Source organism: Apteryx rowi, unplaced genomic scaffold (genome assembly GCF_003343035.1).
Source record: "Apteryx rowi isolate R43461 unplaced genomic scaffold, aptRow1 scaffold_11, whole genome shotgun sequence".
In the NCBI taxonomy this organism is placed as follows: Eukaryota; Metazoa; Chordata; class Aves; order Apterygiformes; family Apterygidae; genus Apteryx; species Apteryx rowi.
Genome location: NW_020447308.1, coordinates 1,310,063 through 1,329,467, shown reverse-complemented (window position 1 = coordinate 1,329,467; position 19,405 = coordinate 1,310,063). Strand labels below are relative to the sequence as shown.

Below are 19,405 nucleotides of genomic sequence, written 5' to 3'. Positions count from 1 at the left end.
AAAAGTTAAGATGGGCGTTTTAATTTTAGTATTAGGTAGCTCTATTAAATTCAGTCTTTGTGTACATCTGTAGTGTAGATGTATTCCCAAGTCACTAGTTTCCTAATGTTAAAAATGCGGCCAACCATTACGACTTGAGTGCCGGACTTTCGGCAGCTCTATGTCAACAGGGTGCTTTTACCTCTGACGATGTACAGGCTGAAACACCCTTTGCTAATGAAGCTAATGAGAGGGGGCCTGAAAAGCAGATACACGTTCACAGGGATCCAACAAAATCTGTTTTTTGCTGTGATTTACTGAACTTTAAGGTTGTTGTTGGAAACACCATTGTTTAATTGACAAAGATGCTGAGGTGCCGTGGGGTGGTTCTGGCCGCAGGAGTGCGGAGCGGAGCTGCAAGCTGGGGCAATCAGGTGCGAACATGATGGAGCAGGAAGAGTTTGTGCTTCTCTCTTTCCACCTACTCACCCACTACGTGCTCCAGCTTTTACTGTTCTCCCAGCGTGTTCCCACATCCCTAATAAGACTCATGTTTTCATTCGTTGGCTCCCTCTTCCCCTTTGTTTTGTGCGTTTCCACCTCTAAATGCAGAAAAGATATGAGTCCGTATAGCAGAAACAGCCTTTTCCTTTCTGGAATATCCCCGTCGGAAATCAGAGGTCCTAGGAGATAATGCTCCCATAAACAGGCCTGTGAGGAGGAAAAAGAAGAGATTTGAGAAGATTTGGTAAGATACGAAAAGAAAATGCTTCCCCCAGCCCAGCAGCAGTCCCGATCCTGAGGTGACCCGAAAAGTTATAGGGCCTTAAGCCCTCGACTGCCTTGTGTGGTTGGTAAATGCAAAGGGAAGGAAGGAGGGTGCAAGGATGTAGCAGCCAAATTATCTGAGGTACAGAACAGCTGTGCGGATTTGTGCCTTGGGATAGACCAGTTCCATTTCGGGATAAATTTAGATAAAGTGAAGGAGTGATTTCCAAGAGCTGCTGTTTTGCTGGCCTCAGGCACCGGCTAGCTGGATACCCAGTTAAGATACCCTCTCACGTTCAGCATTTGGAGCGGATCTGTTAGAAATGCTTGCGTTTGTAACGGAGGTTAAAGTTTGAACGAATCACTGTAAAGAAAAGATTTTGTAAGCTGCCGCATCGGAGGCAGTCAAAGCCATAGGTTCGTCTTGGCGTCGTGTTACCGAGCCTGTGGCCACGCTTGCAGCACGCCGAGATGTTCTGCAGAGACGAGTCTTACTCCAATATCACTTGTCTTGATCAAAGACGCCTTTTTACTATAAATAAAACATTGCAGGACAAAGTAGTCTCCCTGACTGTGCTGCTGTGTTTAAAATGCAATAGATTGTGTCTGTTTACACTCTGAGTGTATTTCACAGCTTCACCTTAGATTTCTTTTCTTTACTGATTGGAATCGTAGCTGATGTCAAGTTCTGTACTGGACTTATGGATCCATATTTCAACAAGTGCATCTTTCTTGTTAGATAAGACTATGAAGATTAAACAAATGAACAAATTAAATGCACTAAGAGTGCCTTTAATAATGGACAGTTATTCCTATGGAATGCATATCATAGAGTTTAGCTAATATATTTCTTGACGGTTTGTAGTTGTATTTTTTTTAATGTCTCACCAGCAGTGAGGCCTGAAACATGCTTGGATTTAGGAGTTGCAGGCCCTTTGTGGTGGCACATAATTCTGATTTGCTAAGGTAACTGGACATGTTCTTTTAGGATATGTGAACCTGCAAACATCTGTTGAAAGAACAAGTCAGATTTGTATGATTTACTATTGTATAGTATGTTGATCAATGGTCTAGGCGTAAAATATTTTGCATCCAGTTGTTAAATATGCAATCTGATATTGAAGTATAGGTTATGCAACCCTGAATTTGGTTCAGTGTCCTAATCCACTTCAGTTAGTGTCCATGTGAAGTACTGTAAGGGGTTAGTCATCATTGCTACATCATCTGAAGTTTAACTCTTTCCTTCAACACCAGAAGCGTTCAAATTAGTCAGTGGTCTATAAAATTTTCTTATACAAGAAACATTTATTTATTGCTGCTTTCCTGGTCTTTCTTGGGGCTTGTGGAACACTTGGTAACACCCGAAATGTGAATACTCTTTGCTAAATCACTTTCAAATGCATGAAATGTAGATTTGTTTTAACCCATTATAGCGTGTACTAGCTGCATGTGTTTTCTGAGTCTCATATATAATGCACATAGATGATTAAAAAAATGAGGGGAAGCAAGGAAGTGTTTGTGTGCATTAGCATCTTCAATGATAATGTCACTAAAGACTGTGAGGTCGTTGGTGAAAAGTTGACCCTAAGTGTGCAAAGCCTGCATTAGCATTACTCCAATACTTCTGCAAATAGCATTGACGTTCTGGTTTGCCAAATTTCTAAGAAACTTCTTCTGTTTACTTTGCACTCTTTTTGAATTGTTCTGTTTAGAAGACATGAAAGGTACACACCATCAAACTGGATACACTGAGTCCTCTTGGGAGTAATAGCATTGCCACAAAATATTAGTTGTGGTTAGTAATTGGCAGTTGTTACCATTAAAAGTAGCTGTTTATTGATAGTAGCTATGCAATTTTCTTTGAAGAATGGGAAGATACTGAATTCCATACCCAATTGTGTGATAAGTTTAGGAAAGTGGGATTTTTTTGAAACGTTTGCCTGGAGTCTTGATCTGAAAGCCTGGTGACTGCGTTAAATCTGGGTGCTGAATTTTCATAGTAAGGGACTGTTGGCTTTATTTAAATGGTCTGCTTTATGGATGTGTTGTGCAATAGCCACCAGATCCAACTTCCTGTCCCAGTAGGCGCTGTTCCTTGTTTATCCCAGATTACAGACAGTCTGATCTAGCATTTTCAGTGTGGTATTCTAATAACAATAATAAATCAAATTTTGAATAGGAATGTAAGATTAAAATCCAGTTTAGTTTTTATTTGCCTTACAGATAAGAGTATCTAAATTCTAGAATTTCATAGCTTTTCACCTCAACCATAATAGTAGCGGCTTTGTTTAAAAAAAAAAAAAAAATTTTTTTTTTTCTTTATTGCATGGATCTAGGTGCTGGTGCTTTCAGAATAAATCAGGGGCTATTGTCAGGCTTACAGTAAGATCAGGAGAGCTGGCAACACTACAGAGTTTGTTTTGTTTTAGCCAAAGACCGGCTCAGAAATCTAGAGGGGATATCCCCAGGAAATAACACCTTGAGTTCCCACACAGTCATCCGTACTTGTTTGTGGGACTGTTGGATAAATCTTTCTAACACAAGGTTCTGTTTAACCCAGCAAGGCTTTTTCTGGCTGCTGCTTCTGATCTCTTTCCCCCCTCTTCCTCTCCCCTCTATTTAAAATCCGTTATCTATACACTGGAAACCAGTCGTGTTGGGAAGACTGACACAGCCAGATTTCAAACCCTTATACCTGACTGCAGTTTGTGAAACTTTTGAAAATGGGCACATCTTTTGCTCCAGCCATTGCGTTTTTTCTTTTCGTTCTCCCTCTCTCACTTATCTTCCCTCTTTTCAAAAATATCTTCTAGTATCTGCAGGAAGCTCTGAGACGTGCTGTGTAGTTGCAGGCTTTCCTCTACCTCTTTCCGCCTCTGGTTATTGGCCCGGAGCCATCCTCGCTGCGCTACCACAAAAAAAGACGAGGCTGAACACACAAATACAGTACGGCTCCTCCTTCGCCAGGGACGAATCTACTTCGGCACTTCTTGGAGATTTAAAAACTAGTATATATTGTGTCGTTTTACGTGTCAAACGTGCAGTAGCCGGTTGCGGTTTGAGCATTCTGAGTAGTTCCTGGACCGGGTAGGTCATGGCCTGACAGTCCTTTGGAGGTAGCGATGATTTCAGGTGTTTGCTTCTCCTCTCGCTCCGTTTTGAGTTGGCATCCTTCTCTGAGACGCGTTCCCACCGGTACAGGGCAGGTTGGTAAGTTTTGCCTCTCTCCATGCAAACACTGTCCTTTCCCGAAGCCGGCAATTTCCTTTCCTTTCTTTCCTTCACTTGCCTCTATCTGATAGAAAATTGGAGCAAATGAATCGGGCCGAGGCTGGAGCACCCGTTCCCAGGTTTTCAGCGGGACAGGCTTAGTGCTGTGTGGTCCTGCCGAGGGTGGAGACGTGACAGTGAACATTGCAAGCTGTGAACCTCATTGGTCAGCCCTTGCTTTTTTAACCAAGCAAGGTATTTTCTTCTGCAAAAGTTTGGCTCAGGGATGATACCAAGGAAAATTTCTGTTCATTGGTATCTTCTCAATGTTTCTGTGGAAAGCCGTTGAAAAGGGGAGGATGAGAAAGAATTGACCCAGGATGGTTAAACCTTATAAGACAGATTTTCCCAGTTGCTAGCAATCTCTCTTCACAACTACAATTCGGATTTTTGTGCTGAATGGAAACAGATTTTTAGACTCCCAGAATGGTAGAGTTTTTTGTTACATGTTATACATTTTTGTTAATAACTCTTGAGTAAATTTGCATTTTTGTTTTTGGCTCCTACTTAACCAGCTTGAGCATGTGCTTGTATAAAATTACAACTACTACAGAAATTGCTAACCTGTACGAAATGATTGTCTTTCACAATCAAGCAGTACAAAATGCATGCGTGTAAAGCTTTTTTTTCTGGAAGAAAATGTACTTTTGTCATCTCTCAATAAAACCCAGGGCTTGCATGTGAGATACGCTGGAGAAACATAAAAGCTGAAGCTCAATGTACAAAGACAAAGTAGCAAGAGTGTATTCTCGTGTGATCTGTTTGTTCATGAAAGTGATTGAACAACAGAATTATCAGCGTGCAAACAAGTTGACACTTGTGAATACCCATTTGTCTTCCCTGTTGAATCCATCCATCCCTGGATGCATCAATGTATGAAAGGGATGATTTGAAGGAGTTGGTGGACTAGGCCATCCACTACCTCACTGCTTGATGATGTGCAACATAGGTGACTGCGGCTGCTAAAAAAAAAAAAGAGCTTTGAGTTGCTTGTAATTGGGTTGATTTGGGAAAGTTCTTGGCTATTTCAAAGGGTTTAAAGCCTTTTATAGAATTTAACACAGCTTTGCAACTTGTATATGAAAAGAAATTGCTTTCTTTGTATGTGGAAGTGATCATTTGGTCAGTCTGGCCTGTGCGAAGGTGAAGGTGGCGAACTGCGGTAGCAGCAGTCAGGGCAGGCGTTCTCCTGGTGTTCCAGGGGACCGTCCTTGCATCTAATCGGTCTCCAAATTTCAAGGCTTTTGAAGTCATTGAGGTCTTTTAAGTCCTGAGTTCTGCAGGCTGCTTTGTGAGGGCCTATCTGGAGACACTCGTAAGTATACTTGAAGTTGATGGGAAATGGAAGAAGGCTGTTGCACTCAGTTCTTTAATCCTGGTGCTGTTGTCCTCATGAGCTGGTGAGTATGGTTTTTGTAATGACTGCTGCTTTGTGTTCTGCAAGTGGCCCTGAGTGCAGTGATTTCTCATATATGACAGCTGAAAAGAAAAATACTCTAGACAGAAATGTCTGTGTTTCCTTGATAAAGGAAGGCCATTTATTTAGTTGCTTTACACTTGTAATGGCTCAGTTGACTTCAGTGCCTGGATGATTGGATTTATACTAATTGCTCAAGAAACTGTACACTTCCTTCTGTTTCTCTATAGAAATATTGATTCTGTCTAAATCGAAAGTAATTCTATTGAAGTCAATTGAGTTACATTGTGGTGAATGGTAGAAGACGGAGGTCCACTTTGTCTGAATTTGCTTTGTGTGCGCTGCAAATTTAACCCAAAATGAGTCACAGAACAGGGAGGGATATCCTACTAGAGCAGAGTGGCGGCAGCCACTGCCACCGCCGTTGTCTGCACAGTTTTCTCTCTCTGCCAGTTGCTCCACCCTGCTCTGCCTATTGCTGTTGCCCATTTTGATATCTTTTGATCATTACTGCTTTGCCTTCTGTTCTTTCTAAATTGCATGGGTTTCCAGAGAGGTATTGCTATGAGTTTGCCTGAGCCACGCTGGATGCTTGCTCTTTAGAAAGTGTTGCTGCTTTTACTGTAAGAAACCAAGACGGCAAAGACTCCTAAAGCAGTGTGTGATTTTGCTTGACTGATTGTATATGCTTCCTGTATACATACTTTTTCAAATATCCTTAATCATTTGCATACAATCACAGCTCCGTCCCAGGCCCTTGTAGGGTAATCTGTGCCTGTACTGCAAAGGGAGACTTCAGGAAGCCTGTTGTGACTCAGGGCTCGTCTTCACGAAGGGGAAGGGGCACGTTCTTAGCTCAGGCTCTCTCTCATGGAAACAGTCCTAGTGAAAGGAGGACAAGGACTTTTGCATTTCTCCTGCACATGAACAGGTTGTCATGAACCCCAATTCCCTTAACTTTACCTGAATGTGTATGAAAAGTAGCAACTGCTTCGTCTTTGTGAGACAAACCATTTAGAGAGCCATTTCTGCCTCCTCCTCAATGCCAGAGGTCTCTCCTGGGAGAGAAGGGTGCTGCGCAAGCCAGGCTGTCCCTTGATGAGTAAAAGAGATTTTTTATTTCCCGAAGCAGTTCTGATTCAGAAAGAAATCTGTAAACCTGAAACTTTAGGTGGACACCTTGGTAAGATAAACGTTTCCTCAACCGCTTAAAGTGACAACGCAGGCTCTGCAAAGCTTGGTGAGACTAGCCACAGGAACAGAATTACTGCCTGGAGCTGCAAGTTAATGCAAAATCAAGGGTTGACATTTGAATAGAGCTGACTGAATAGAAATTTCTATTGAATAGAAGTAACTGCTGAGTTATTTTTTTCATTCTGGTCTCCAATGGCATCTTTCTTCCCTTTCTTTTCTTTTGATTGGTAAATAGAAAATCAGTGATATTGCTGCAGAAGGACAGCGGTCTCACCGTAGTGAGAATGTCCTGCATAAGGCTGTCAGTATAGTAGTAGTTTCACAGGATAAGCAAAATTAATTTCAGAAGTGACAAAATTGCTACTATTTGATGGCTTTTGGGCGTATGCTTTGTAAAACAGCGTGCTGGTTTCAGTGTAGAAGTTGTAGCAACTTTATTGTAAAAACTGTCATTCCTTCTAGCTTGTTCTGCAGTCTTTGTTTTAGGTATCTGTTGTTCCACGACGGTTGCTTTGGTGATCTTCACCTGCAGTAAACTTAATTTAAAAAGCAACTATCTTGCCCTTTGTCGCTAGTCATTCATGTATTCTTACAGTCTGGGGAAAAAAAACAGGACTTTCCTACCTGAGGCTGTGTAAGGCTTGGAAGGACCACATCAAGTGGAGCTTGTGGCTGGCTTTAGCTCTGAATCAAATTCATTTTCAAGGCTGAGACGCATCCATGTGCATTTGTCTGTCTGGCCCTGGAGCCAGTGCTTTGCTTTGCTTGGGCCATTGATTAGATGACTGTCCAGAGTGAAGAACCGCGTATGTCCTGCAATGCAGCACTGCAGATTAACCTGGCTGTGTTTTATTTCAGAGAGGAAGCTAGAGAGCCAGACTCTTGGAGCGCTCTGTCTCACACGGTGCACTCAGGGGACTACTGCGTGAAACACCACCGGGGGCTGGATGTCTACATGCTGACAGCCGAAACCAAGGACAGAGGAAAGGCCAGCTTGGAGGATGACATACGGCAGCTTCGGAAACACATGCAGAGCCACCGGCGCATGGTAAGGAAAAGGAGCAGATGATTAAATAGAAACGTAACTGGGTGTTTGATGTTGGCTTTCGGAGCAGCCTGGTGTCTGATAAGGACTTCCCACGTAGGCACTCCTTAGGGGTATATTTACAAATGAGTCTAGACTTTTTCTCTGGATGTCATTATCAAATATCAAGGCAGACATGTGCCTGTTTTCTTCTTGTTTGGGGACGGGGTGGATCTGGTGAAGTTACATTAGGGAGCAAATTTTCTCTCTGGGCTCTAGCAGCAAAAGCCAAGCCAGCTCTGTGCCAGGCTCATGGGACCTCTCTGTGCTCCCAGCTCCTGTCAGGTCCCTGAGACCAGCACCTGCTTAGCAGAGGGTCATGTCAGGAGGGCAGAGAAACCTTCCCGAAGGCACACTGTCCCTCCGGGGCGGCCGGGAAGTGAAAGGTGTGGGATTTAAACAATGCTACTCTGGGATTTTGTTTGTTTGTTCCTTTAGGAAAGGGGAAAACCATGGTGAGTAGACAGTAGGTTGGGAGCAAGTTTTGAGGTATTGGCCACTCTGACCCCTCTCTGAACGAGAGGGGTTAATTACTCCTGATCGCAGCAGAAACTGGTGGCATGAGTGGCAAACCAGAGCTAACTGTGAAGTTGCCTTACTGCGCTTCTCCTTTCCATAAAACGACACTAAGACATGGTCCACATATCAAGCTCATTTCTTGTTTGCTACTGTGAATGCCAGATGGGTACGTTTTGTCTGACAATGAAATCGGAAAAGGCTATGTTTAGATTTTTTTTTTTCTTTCTTTCCAGCACTGTTTCGCTTCACATCTAATCTGATTTGAATTTGGAAAGCAGCCCTGTAATTATTTCATTTAGGTTCATTTAGGGTCAGTTAAAAGCCAGTTGGCTTCCTCTGGAGAAGGCTCTATTTTGCAGGCTCTTGGCGGCGTGACTTCACCGTGAGGATGTCAGGCTCCCGCCACCCCTCCTTTTGCCTGTTCCTGAACAAGTGTCACTTTTGTCTGTGTCTGTCCGTGCTGGCTGGCAACCAGTCGAGCAGTCTCCGTGCTGGGCTGCAGGGTTGTGGCTACCAGAGCACTGACGCGCCATCCGAGCTGGTTCATTTGCACACAAAAAAAGCGGGTCCAGCCCTCACGTTGCTGTGCCGGAGGGAGAGGTCGGCTTTGCAAGGCAGCGCTGCCTTCCTCCCGATTGCTCGCCACAGCTCACCTGTCTGGCACTGCCTCGTAAAACCGGAGCGTGCACGATGATGGCAGCATGCATGGCTAAATGGGAGATGGGCAGCGGGATGGTTTTAAATAAGACAGTCATCACAAACACCAGAAGTGCATTTAGTGGTCTGTGATTCAGTGATTTGGTGGCGGTGGTCATAGTTTGCAAACCTCAGCATGTGGACAGAATAGTTAAAGCAATAGCGCTGAAGTAGCAGTGATAGTTTTAGCCACAATTTGTATATGCAACAGCCAGAAGTCCTCTGTGATGCATCAATTAAAATGTTGATGTTTTGTAAGTCAGGGAGAAAAGGGTTGTTTATTTGGACATTTCTGGTATGAAATTTCATTTCTCTGAGAACTTTCAGAGGCTTAAACAAAATTTGGAGGAACCTGCTTAAGTTAAACTGCTAAGTTTTATGTATTGTTTGAATATGTCTATAAATAAATGCAAAAGATAACAGGTTTGAAATAGATCATTAGCGCATTAATACTGTATTTCCAGTGATTCACAGGAACTGCTCACCTATTGAATGAGAAACCAGTGTGACCTCAGAAAGCTTGCAATGTAAGACCCTGAGCCAAGGTTTCATTGTATTAATCCAACTAGAAAACTGGGGGGGACCCTTGACATAACAGATCCACTGGAACAAAAATGCAGATTAGGCAAGAATTGAGTGCATTGCTACTGCTCCACAATATTGCGCATATTAATTTTAACAGTATGCCATCATTTTCAGATTTTTATTTCCATTTAGGAGGTAAGTTCCAGATTTTTAATTATGTATGCCTTTCCCAGCAACAGATCAGATCATCAGTTCAGTGCTAGAACAAGGAGTCCACAAGTGACTGTGTTAGGGCAGTTTGGGCAGAGTCGGTCATCATCGGCCAGTTCCAATGTTTGAAACAAAAATTCCATCAGTGTAGCAAAACCAAGCAATACTGAGCAGAACTGTGGAGCGCAACTGGGCAGGGATCTGGAGTTGCTCTTGAGCAGCATTTGTTCAAGCCCTTTGGGACTCGACTGGTATATATTTGCATTATTTGGTGGATTGAATTGTACTGTTTACTGAGCTTTAGTTTAAGTGCACTCGTGAAATATGACTACAGCTGCTGGAAGGGGAATTACAAAGATGACAGAGCCAAAACTCTTCTCAGTAGTAGCACATGGTCTAATAAGGGCCTAGAAGCACAGATTTCAGCTTGGGATGGGGGTTTGGATTCATGAAGAGGGTGGTGCAGCACTGGACCAAATTACCCAGAGAATGGTGGAAACTCCATCATTAGAGGTTTTCAGGACTTGACAAGACAGAGTCATGGCTGACCTGATCTAGTGCTGGCGATAATGCAGCTTCAGGCAGGAGGTTGGACGAGATGACCTCAGAATGCTCCTTCAAACCAACATTTCTGTCATTCTGATAATTTCAGTATTACTGCATAAAGAGACCAAAAGTTAAACTGACCACTACTGTACATTTGTAACTCTGTTTGAAGTGGCTACGTGCACCAGGATGGCAGGAGATGCATTAAATATGCTTTTGCATTATTTTGATACAGATTTTGTACACAGCAGTTACATTGTAAATGTGTGACAGAGCAAAACAATCAGTCATAATTTTTTTTTTTGTCTTGTTACAGAATTTAAGGAAGCAGACAGAATCTGCACTGAGAGATTCTGGGAATAGCTGCGGTAGAGGAACAGAGCCAGATGGTCACCCAACCATTACATCTCAGAGCCTAAAAGAAATGGCAAGAGAAGGAGGGAAGGAAAGTCCATCTGATCTTGTTCACCTTGACAGCAGGCAACTCTTGGACCAAACCTGCCAGGAGGACAAGTGCAACAGCGAGAGTTTGGGAGCTCTCAGTGATGCACCAAATGACTTACAGAGCCTGGGGGATGCAAAGAACCCAGAGTGCTCCTGTGAAAGTAAAAATACAGTGACGTTGAGTAAAAAGGAAGAGGAGGAGCCAGCTGCTGTTGCAGGCTCTGGGACTGTCTCAGACAAAAACGACAGCACGCTCAGCCTTTCCGTGGCCGTAAATGGTGCTGTAAGTCTTCCATCCTGTGGAAATACAAATGAGGAAGCTGGAATGACATCTGCTGGAGTTGTTTTGGATCCCGCCAGCTTGTGCAGTAAAGATAGTACCCATCAGGAAGTGCAAGTTGCTGAAGAGCGTGCAGTTGAAAGTGCTGTTACAGTGGCTGAAACTGCAGGCAAAACCCCAGCTTCCCTGGTGACTGTGGATGTGGTTATGGGCCAAACTGAATGCAGGAACTGTACAGGGACGGCTGATAGGGCTCCAGTCCCACAGCAGATAGAGGATGGGATGGCTGAGACCAGTGAAACAAGGACTGCAAATTTAAAAGAGCAATCACCAGCTAAGGAAGAGTCAGCCAGTGCTGCTCAGCCCTTGCTCAGTGATTTTAATGGCACTGACTGTGCGGATGAGGAGGATGGAACTGTGCAAGCAATGCTGGCATGTGACAGTACCAATGCAGATCTTGGCATTGATGATCTCTCCGTTGGCCTTTGCAAGACCAGCGATAACAGAGAGACCGGAGCAGACTCATGCGCTGATCAGGTAAACAACGGCTTCTTAGAAAACCAAGGTGATCCCCTTGTCAAGGAGAGGCAGGACATCACTGCAAACACTGGGGCAGTGTTGCCAGCAGTGAATGGGGTGAAGGCTCCAGTGTGTGCACCAAAACATGATCCTGTTTTGGAAATCCATGACAGCAGTAAGAATGGGGAGCAAGAAGTGCAGGTAGAAGGTGGTAGCATGGATGCAAAATCTAGCTCGCTGTGCCCAGGAGACTGTGTGGAAACTGATGGTCCTGCTAAACCTGAAAATGATGAAGTTGATGGACCTGATCAAAGCAATGGAGAACCTGTGTGTTGCCAGGAAAGCAGTAAGAACAGTGGATTTGCAGCCCAAGCAATGGAAGGCAGCAGAGCCCATGAAGAGGAGGCAGTAGGAACTGATACCAGCAGCAGCGGAGACAGAGGAAGCTCTGAATCTGCAAACGGAGGTCAGGAAGTTGCTAGCTGTTGCCCTTCTGTCGATGAAACTGGTGTTAAAGATGAAATGAGTGACAGCACAAAATCAGACACTGCTCAAGAGAGCAAGCATGAGCCTGGGTCACTCCCTCTGGGCGATGCGAGCGCCTGCCTGCCAGAAAAAGAGCCGCCACAAGACGAAGCAGAGATAGCAGAAAGCGCTCCCGAGCAGGAGGGGCTCAGTGAGGAGGCGAAGTCGCTCCCTCCTTTACCTGGAGGAGACGGGCCGGCTGCTAGTCGGGAGGGAGCTGCTGCAGTGGCACCTCCCAGGCAGGAGGCAGCTCTGCAAGGTAATGACCCTGAGTTATCTCCGAGTGCCAAGGGCGCAGGCCGTGTACAGGATAATTTAATAGGCACACCCTCCGTAATTCATAATGAAGACTCTAAACAAAACCAGGAAGCGGCAGCGGCAGCAGACTCAGCAGGGCTGCCGGAGCATGGCAAAGCCGCCGCGCAAGCAGCCTTGCCCGTAGATCATGCAGGGGAAGAGGGCTCTCGGGAGCAGAGCCTCTCCCAGCAGGCTGAAGGAGACAAAGCCGAGCTTCACCAGGAGGCTTGTGAAAGCAGCAGGGAGAAGGTTTTGTCGGAGGAACTTGTCGCTGCTCTTGTGAAAGCTGCCTGCAGCCAGGAGGTGCCTGCAGCAGATGGCAGCACTGCAGACGCTGGGCTGAAAGAGAAGGTCCCTGGTGAGGAAGCATATGGGACCGTGACAGTGGATGCAGAAGTCACCGTGCAGGGCCTTGAATCAGAAGACAAGTTGATGGATGCAGTGGACAACCCTTGTCTGGATGTGGGGCCGAAGCAAGAATGTGATCCCAATCAAGGAATCTCTCCGCGCAGCATCACCCCAGAGCTAAAGGACCCGTTGGAAATGGAGGCACCAGCGGCTGCCTGTGAGGATAAGGAAGTGTTAAGGGTAGTGGCAATCACCCCCGTAGCGATGTATCCGGAAGAGCAGGAGGATATGGACAGCGTGCTTCCCAGAGCGGCCCTTCAGCCAATTGCTGAAGAGCCCACGTGTGACAGCGACTCCAGCACAGACACCGTCTGCCTGGCCGGCGAGAGCGAAGCTGGTCCTGATGCGAAGGCGGCTCAGGGGGAGGTCTTGGCCGAGCTCGATGAATGCAAAGTGAAGCAAAGCCAAGCCATATTGGAATCGACCTTCTCGCGGGGTTTGTGCCGTTTAAATGCTTTTGAGTCACTGGAGAATGTGGGAATAAAGAGTTTGGTTTTGGCAGATGATGGCTTCTCTCTGGATAAAGTTCCTAAAATGGTAAAAAGTTTTGATGCAGTAGTTTTTGCATCGGAGACACCTTGTTCCCCTGAGTTACCGGAAAAAGTGGTGCTTGAACCCCAGCCTGCTGTGGATACAGCAACCAGCCTTAATGGAGAAATGGATTTAAGCTCCCTGGCAAAGAAGAGGAACATGAGCCCGGGAGTGCAAGGATCTGAGCCTGTTACAGGTATGAAAAAGAAAATCGGTTAGTTTTCTAAAGCATCGTAGGTGTGTGGTGTTTCATCAGCAAAGGAAAGGAAATAACTGTAAGAGGCCTGCTTTACAAAGGAAGTGTAAGGTTTTTTTCTGAGAAAGAAGAAATCTGAAGTTAGATATTAAAAAATGCAGTTTGAATGCATGTTTTTTGGCTGGCATTGGAGGTAAGAAAAGGGCATCATCACGTACGAATCTGTGCAGAAGAATTTTTAGCGTGTAAATCCTTTTCTGGAGAAGGAACAAATGGGAGGGAGGTATTTGGATTGCTGTATCTTCAGGTTACTTGCTTTCCTTTGGATGCTAGGATTTATTTGCTTAGTGCTAATCTGAGCGTTTCCTTCAGTTTTGCCTCTTATTCTTGCTAACTTGCAGTCAGAGCATATTAACAGTGCTGTCTTAAAGCTTCTTTTCTAGCCTGCAGAAACAGCTGTTCGTGTCCTTCTGAACCGTGCACAAGCCACTTCCTAATCAGTGGTATTAGGTCATTTAAAAAAGCGAGCGAGCCCTCCCCCCACTCCCTTATCCTGTTTGCAAAGCTTTTGCTCGGCAAAGCAGCAGCGTTGTTTTCCAGTGCCTTTAAGCAGCACTGGCCCTCGGATGATCGCTTTTGCTTTCCTGGCTGCAATCAGCTGCGAAGCGGGATCAGTGTGCGCCTCAGCTGCATGGCGATGTGGGGGATAGGTGACGCTTTTGGGACGGCTTAGACTTGGTGCCGGTGCAACATGAGCTAATAGAAAACGTCATCAGGTAACTTCAAAAAAAAAAAAAAAAGGGGGGGGGTGGGAAACAAAGGGATAAACTGAGCGAAGAAGAAATGATTTTGTCTCTTCAGCCTCGAATTAAATCATAGGTGGATTTGCTACTGAAACATGGAGCTAATCTGATCTTTATATTCCACCTGTTCAGGCAGCTGTTAAATGTAAGCAGCTGGACTTTTTCAGTTGCCATTATTTTCTTTGCTATGAGAAAATTGTACAGTGCATCTTCTTCCTTTTTCACCACAGAGCAAGCAAAGGAGCAAAGAAAGTTAGAAAAGATTAAAAAAAAAAAAACTGCCATGATTTAAATCATGAAGTTATAAAGTTGTAAAGATATTTCACTACTCCATGCTGGGAGCTTTTTCCTCAATCCAAATGCAGAATGAAGCGCTGGCAGATGATTTGTTCTGATATTTGATAGCAGAATAACTGAGGGGAGCAGGGGAAAGGATTGATTATTTGGGGGTCGCCGACAGCTCCAGCAACTACATTTTGCCTCGAGTTCAGGACTTTAAAGAAGTTTAATAGTCAGGAGATAATTAGTGAACATGTGATACACTTTAAATGTGGATTAGAAAGCTGTTTTTAAAAAGAAAGCTATTTTTGCGTGCTGGCAGATTGACATTTCAATGGAAGAGGAGTGGCTGTAAGTCAATACCTGGGAGTGCGAATTTCTGCGGGGAGCGTCTTGCTTTTCGCCTGCTGCTCTGCGGGCTCAGGAGTTACCGTTCAGGGCTGTATCCCTGGTTGGATTCTTGGGGCCATGACATTATGTAGAGACCTTTTTTAAGAGAAGGGACTAGACAGTCCAATAAGCTAGTAACCAGAGTAGGAAAAAAATACCTTTCTTTTATTAAGGCATCATTCTGTGCTAGAGCTTTAGGAAGGAGAAGGAGGTGATCCTCTTACAGATTTGAAATGCATAAGGACTGAGAGTTAAAAGATCTCGGAATACAACGCTGTTCTCTCCGTAAGGAAGAATTGTTTATTTGCAATGTGATGCTGCACAAAGAACAATCTCAGCTAGAAAGTCTTCTCCTGAGGAATCGTAGCACTGGTCTAAGGCATTATGTTATGGAAGCCCCCCAAAAATGTTCGCTTGAAGCAAAGGCAAGCTAGTACTATGAATCCAAGCTTGCTATTTGCTATATTTACAAAATTCACCTCCTACAGAGTGTAATCTGGAGCTTTGATATGGCAGTAATTCAAGACAGCAAGAAACGTGTTGCTTTTTATTATTGCTATGCGCATTCTTCATGTCAGTACCAGCTCAGTTTTGTGTAGCACACTTTGTGCGCTGCTCCTGGGACAGCCTTCAACCCTTTGCGCAAGTTCTCCTTTCTGTTGCTGTTTCAGTGTTGGGGAGTTTTCCCTACAGTCCAGGGTTTATTTATAGTATTTATTTTGTGGGTATGCAGGAGGAGTTTCTGCTCGGTAGAATGAATCGAATCTTTTTCTGATAGACTGCAGCAAAGTCTTTCCAAAGGAAGTGTAGGTCATGAGGCCATTTCTCAGAAACATGTGTGGTCAGAGGATTATATTGTTGTGCTAAATTGTCAGAGATGTAATCAGCTGATATTGCTGTTGCCTGTACTCCAAATCATTGGGATCTTTAATTTTTTTTAAGATATATTATGAAATTGCTCCTAAATATATCCCTGTTTATCTCATCACCTTTTATTACATTCAGCCTATTCCAAAAATAGAGACCTCAAAGGACTAATGGTCTTATCCCGATAAATATCTAACAAGTGTTCACCAAATTGAAGGAACTTGAAGAGACAAGAAGATCCTACTTTTCGTAAGGCAGCTTCTCATGTTACTGTAAGCTTTTGAGTCAGAACTACATTACATCTGAGTAATGGGTTCTTGAAGCACGTCAGGCAGGTGTCTACTATTCATTCAAAATCAAGCAGTTAGGATATGAAAGCACACCACAATAGCCAGGCTGGGCAAGAAGAGAGGAAAGAGTGTATGTCCAAGCAATATTGCTGTGCTGACAAAACACCTACAAGTAGATGCAGCTTCTTGACAGAAGGGGACTCTGGCAAGATTAGGTTATATAGTTGGGATTGGACATCTTTAATTAACAAATACTGTGATCACTGTTCGCTAGCTTTTCTTCTGGGAGATGTTTCCCTAATGACTCTTCTCAAAGGTCTCAATCTTTAAAGACCTTCATTGCCAGGTAGAAATGTATCATTTTATTTTGAATTTTAAAAATCTTCATCTCATTCATATCAACGGCGTTTTCCCTATGGCTGCATGGAAAAGCACTTAATACAATTTTCATCACCTTGTAGAGCAGCAGGATGAATCAATAACCAGTGTCACTAACAGTACTACATATGTGATAATGAACTTTGTGCCCCAAAGGCCTCTGTGATAGTATTAAAATACTAGCTTATTGCTTGGGATTATATGTTCCTAGTGGAGTTTTGGAAAGAAATGGTTGCATTATGTTGGCAAAGTGCAAAAATTGTCCTCTTGGATTTCATCCTGAGAGTGATATGGAAGTCAAAACACAGATTTGCCTGTGTTAAGCGTCAGCACACAAACAATGTGTTTCTGGTGTTCGAAACTCTTGATTTTTATCTAGCCTGACAATAAAATGAGGGTCTGATCTTGCTAGGATTGAGTTGATGAAATGTTAACTGATGACCTTAAGAGGAGCAATGTTCTTGACACTCTGTGCAGGACATCAAAATGCTACAAGTATTGGTCGCGTTATCTTTTCAAATCTAGTACAAGGGAGGGGAGCATAATTAGCATTTTTGCTTCTCAGATGGGGAAGCAGAGACTCTTGACTGTTTTAGTAACTTATTCACATGCACAGAGGAAATCTGAAGCAGAACCAGGAATGTTCTGATTTTCTTCTGATGCCTAGTGCTGTATTTTAGCAAATGACTTGTTCCTCTAGCTGCTATGCATCGTGGAGTATCTGCATACTGCTTGCTTCTCCCATCCTCGGTATGCCAGCAGTTTTGGCTTAATGTGGTCTGTGTTTTGGACCAGATCTGAACAGTCATGGCACTCTTCTTCCTATGAGACGTGCCCCTGAGAAAAGGGTAAGGTCTCCTTTCTGGGCCTTAACATGGAGACGTTTGCTGCAACTCTGAGCCGTTCTCGTCATGGCCTTTATCACTGCTTTCCCAACAAATAGGGTTCTCAGAAATTTGTGTTGTTAACTCTGATTTCTGAGAATCTGCCATTAGTAACACACAAACTCATCTAATTAAGACAAAATTATGACAATTTGACTTAATAATTTTGGATTAGTTTATCAGTAGTGCACTGCAAAACCAACTATCTCTAAAGCCCAAAAGATAACAGTAGACTCCAATGCTAGTGGAAAACTCTTGGTGACATTTGTTGCAGCAATTTTTATTGGAGGTGGGAACACTCTTCTTGCAAAATCACCTCTGCGTATGGGAAAACTCCCTCAATACAAATGCGCATCTTCCTTCAGATGGTTTTGTCATTCATTCAGTGTGCAGTTTTAGTAGAAATGAAAGAGTGAGTGTTATTAGGATGGGCTCTTAGCCCTAACACAGCTACTCTCAAACAGCATGACCTTGGTCAAATCCCTTTATTCCTCTACAAGTTAGTATATGTATCCATAGCATGGGTATAGGACTGACATAAGCCCCTGGGAAAAAGTAATGTTATTTGCTTTACTGTCTGCAAAGCAGTTTGTTATCCTGACACCAAAACATCTTTCACTTTACATTAATTCCTGTTGTTCATAGCTGTCATGAGAGTCGGTAGCACAGGGGAAAAAGAGCATTATGACTTTGACTTTTATGCCAAGGAAAAGTAGACAGAAAGGAAACTCCACTGAATGGTGACCAGTGAAAGCTTTCACGTCTTTGCTGGGCAAACAGAACGGCTGGGACATGATGTTTGTACCACCGCCATGGTGACACCATCACGGAAGCATGAGGAAGGGGGAAAACAGATGTAAACTCCCCAGAGAAGGGTTTATCTTTCTAGTCCAGAGATCAAATCATCTTCTCTAGGGCAGTGCAGATGAGCTAATTTTTTGAAGCTGGTAATACATTAAACACTTGACATATCAATTGGGAAGACAAGTCTCATTTCTTGTGTTGTTATGGTAAGAAGAAAAAGGCAAAAATTTTGATTCTGCATCTAGACTAATGGGAGCCGAGTGAAAAAACATGGGCAAATACCTGCAGATAAGCTCAGCTTCACCTAGAGCCTTTTAGGAGTTATACAGCTTGCATTTTGCCTGTGCTTGCTGCTGTTTCATAGTTTCCTTCGGTCTCAGACACGCTAGTTGTTAAAACTAATAACAAACAAACAGTGAAGACAGGAATGAAACCAGATGTTGGAAGTAAAATGGACTTGTTGAAGACTGGGGATTTTTTTTTTTTTTTTTTTTTTTGAGACTGGTTTGAATAAACAGAAGAATATCAGCAGCACTGAAAGAAGTTTGTTTTAAATTGCCTGTGCAAACCCTCTGTTTTTACAGGGCATTTGGAAATGAAAACTGAAGATGAGGTGGATTTTATGAAAGATCACAAAGAGAGCGCAGCTTGTGAGGGAAGGGTAAGTGTCATTTATATGTTGTTACCTTGTATTTTTCTGTGCTTTTTAAAGAACTGTCAGCACTGCTGTGGATGGCCACCTAAACTGCTGATTTCCTTTCTGTACTCTTTACAAGACTAAACTTAGTTTTTCATTGTGACCTTTTATTTTAGCCTCTTGAAAATAGCATGAACTTTTTTTTTTTTTTTTAGACCTTTCATTTTTAAAACACTCTGGCTGAAGCCATATTTAGGTTGTCTCAGTCTGCGCAGTACAGTTTGACCCGATAGGTTCCTCCTGCGGCAGCTTTGGTCAAAGATCAGTAGGAATAAGGTTATTTTTGCTCTTTGCTGCATCCCCGGGACTCAGTGCTCAGATAAGAGGGATGCCCATTGAGCGTGCCATACTCCTGGCCGCTGCGCGTGGCTCTGCTTCCGCTGTGTTCCCGGCAGGACGCTTCATCCCTCCCCAGGCTTTGTCTGGCTGGAGAGTTTTTCGAAGCCGGGCCGCGCTGGGGTGTGCGGAGCGGAGCCCAGCCTGCGCCGCCCGAAAGCGTTGCTGTCTGGAAGCGAACGGTGCTTTCCCGGAATAGAAACGCGCGGTGGAAAGACGTGCAGGGATCAAACAGGAGGGAAAACCCCACCTGCCTGCCCCAGATGACT

The 19,405-nt window shown here is 43.9% G+C and overlaps 1 protein-coding gene across 5 annotated transcripts in view; it reads left to right on the top strand.

The window, feature by feature from the left end:
• Nucleotides 1-19,405, top strand: part of AKAP13 (A-kinase anchoring protein 13) — a 212,700-nt gene that overhangs the window by 96,199 nt on the left and 97,096 nt on the right. For all 5 annotated transcript variants that reach the window (XM_026074447.1, XM_026074429.1, XM_026074418.1 and 2 more), the window contains exons 7-9: nucleotides 7,487-7,676; nucleotides 10,525-13,408; nucleotides 18,688-18,764. In XM_026074447.1, coding sequence (XP_025930232.1) covers nucleotides 7,487-7,676; nucleotides 10,525-13,408; nucleotides 18,688-18,764 — 3,151 coding nt within the window. The remainder of the gene's footprint in view (nucleotides 1-7,486; nucleotides 7,677-10,524; nucleotides 13,409-18,687; nucleotides 18,765-19,405) is intronic.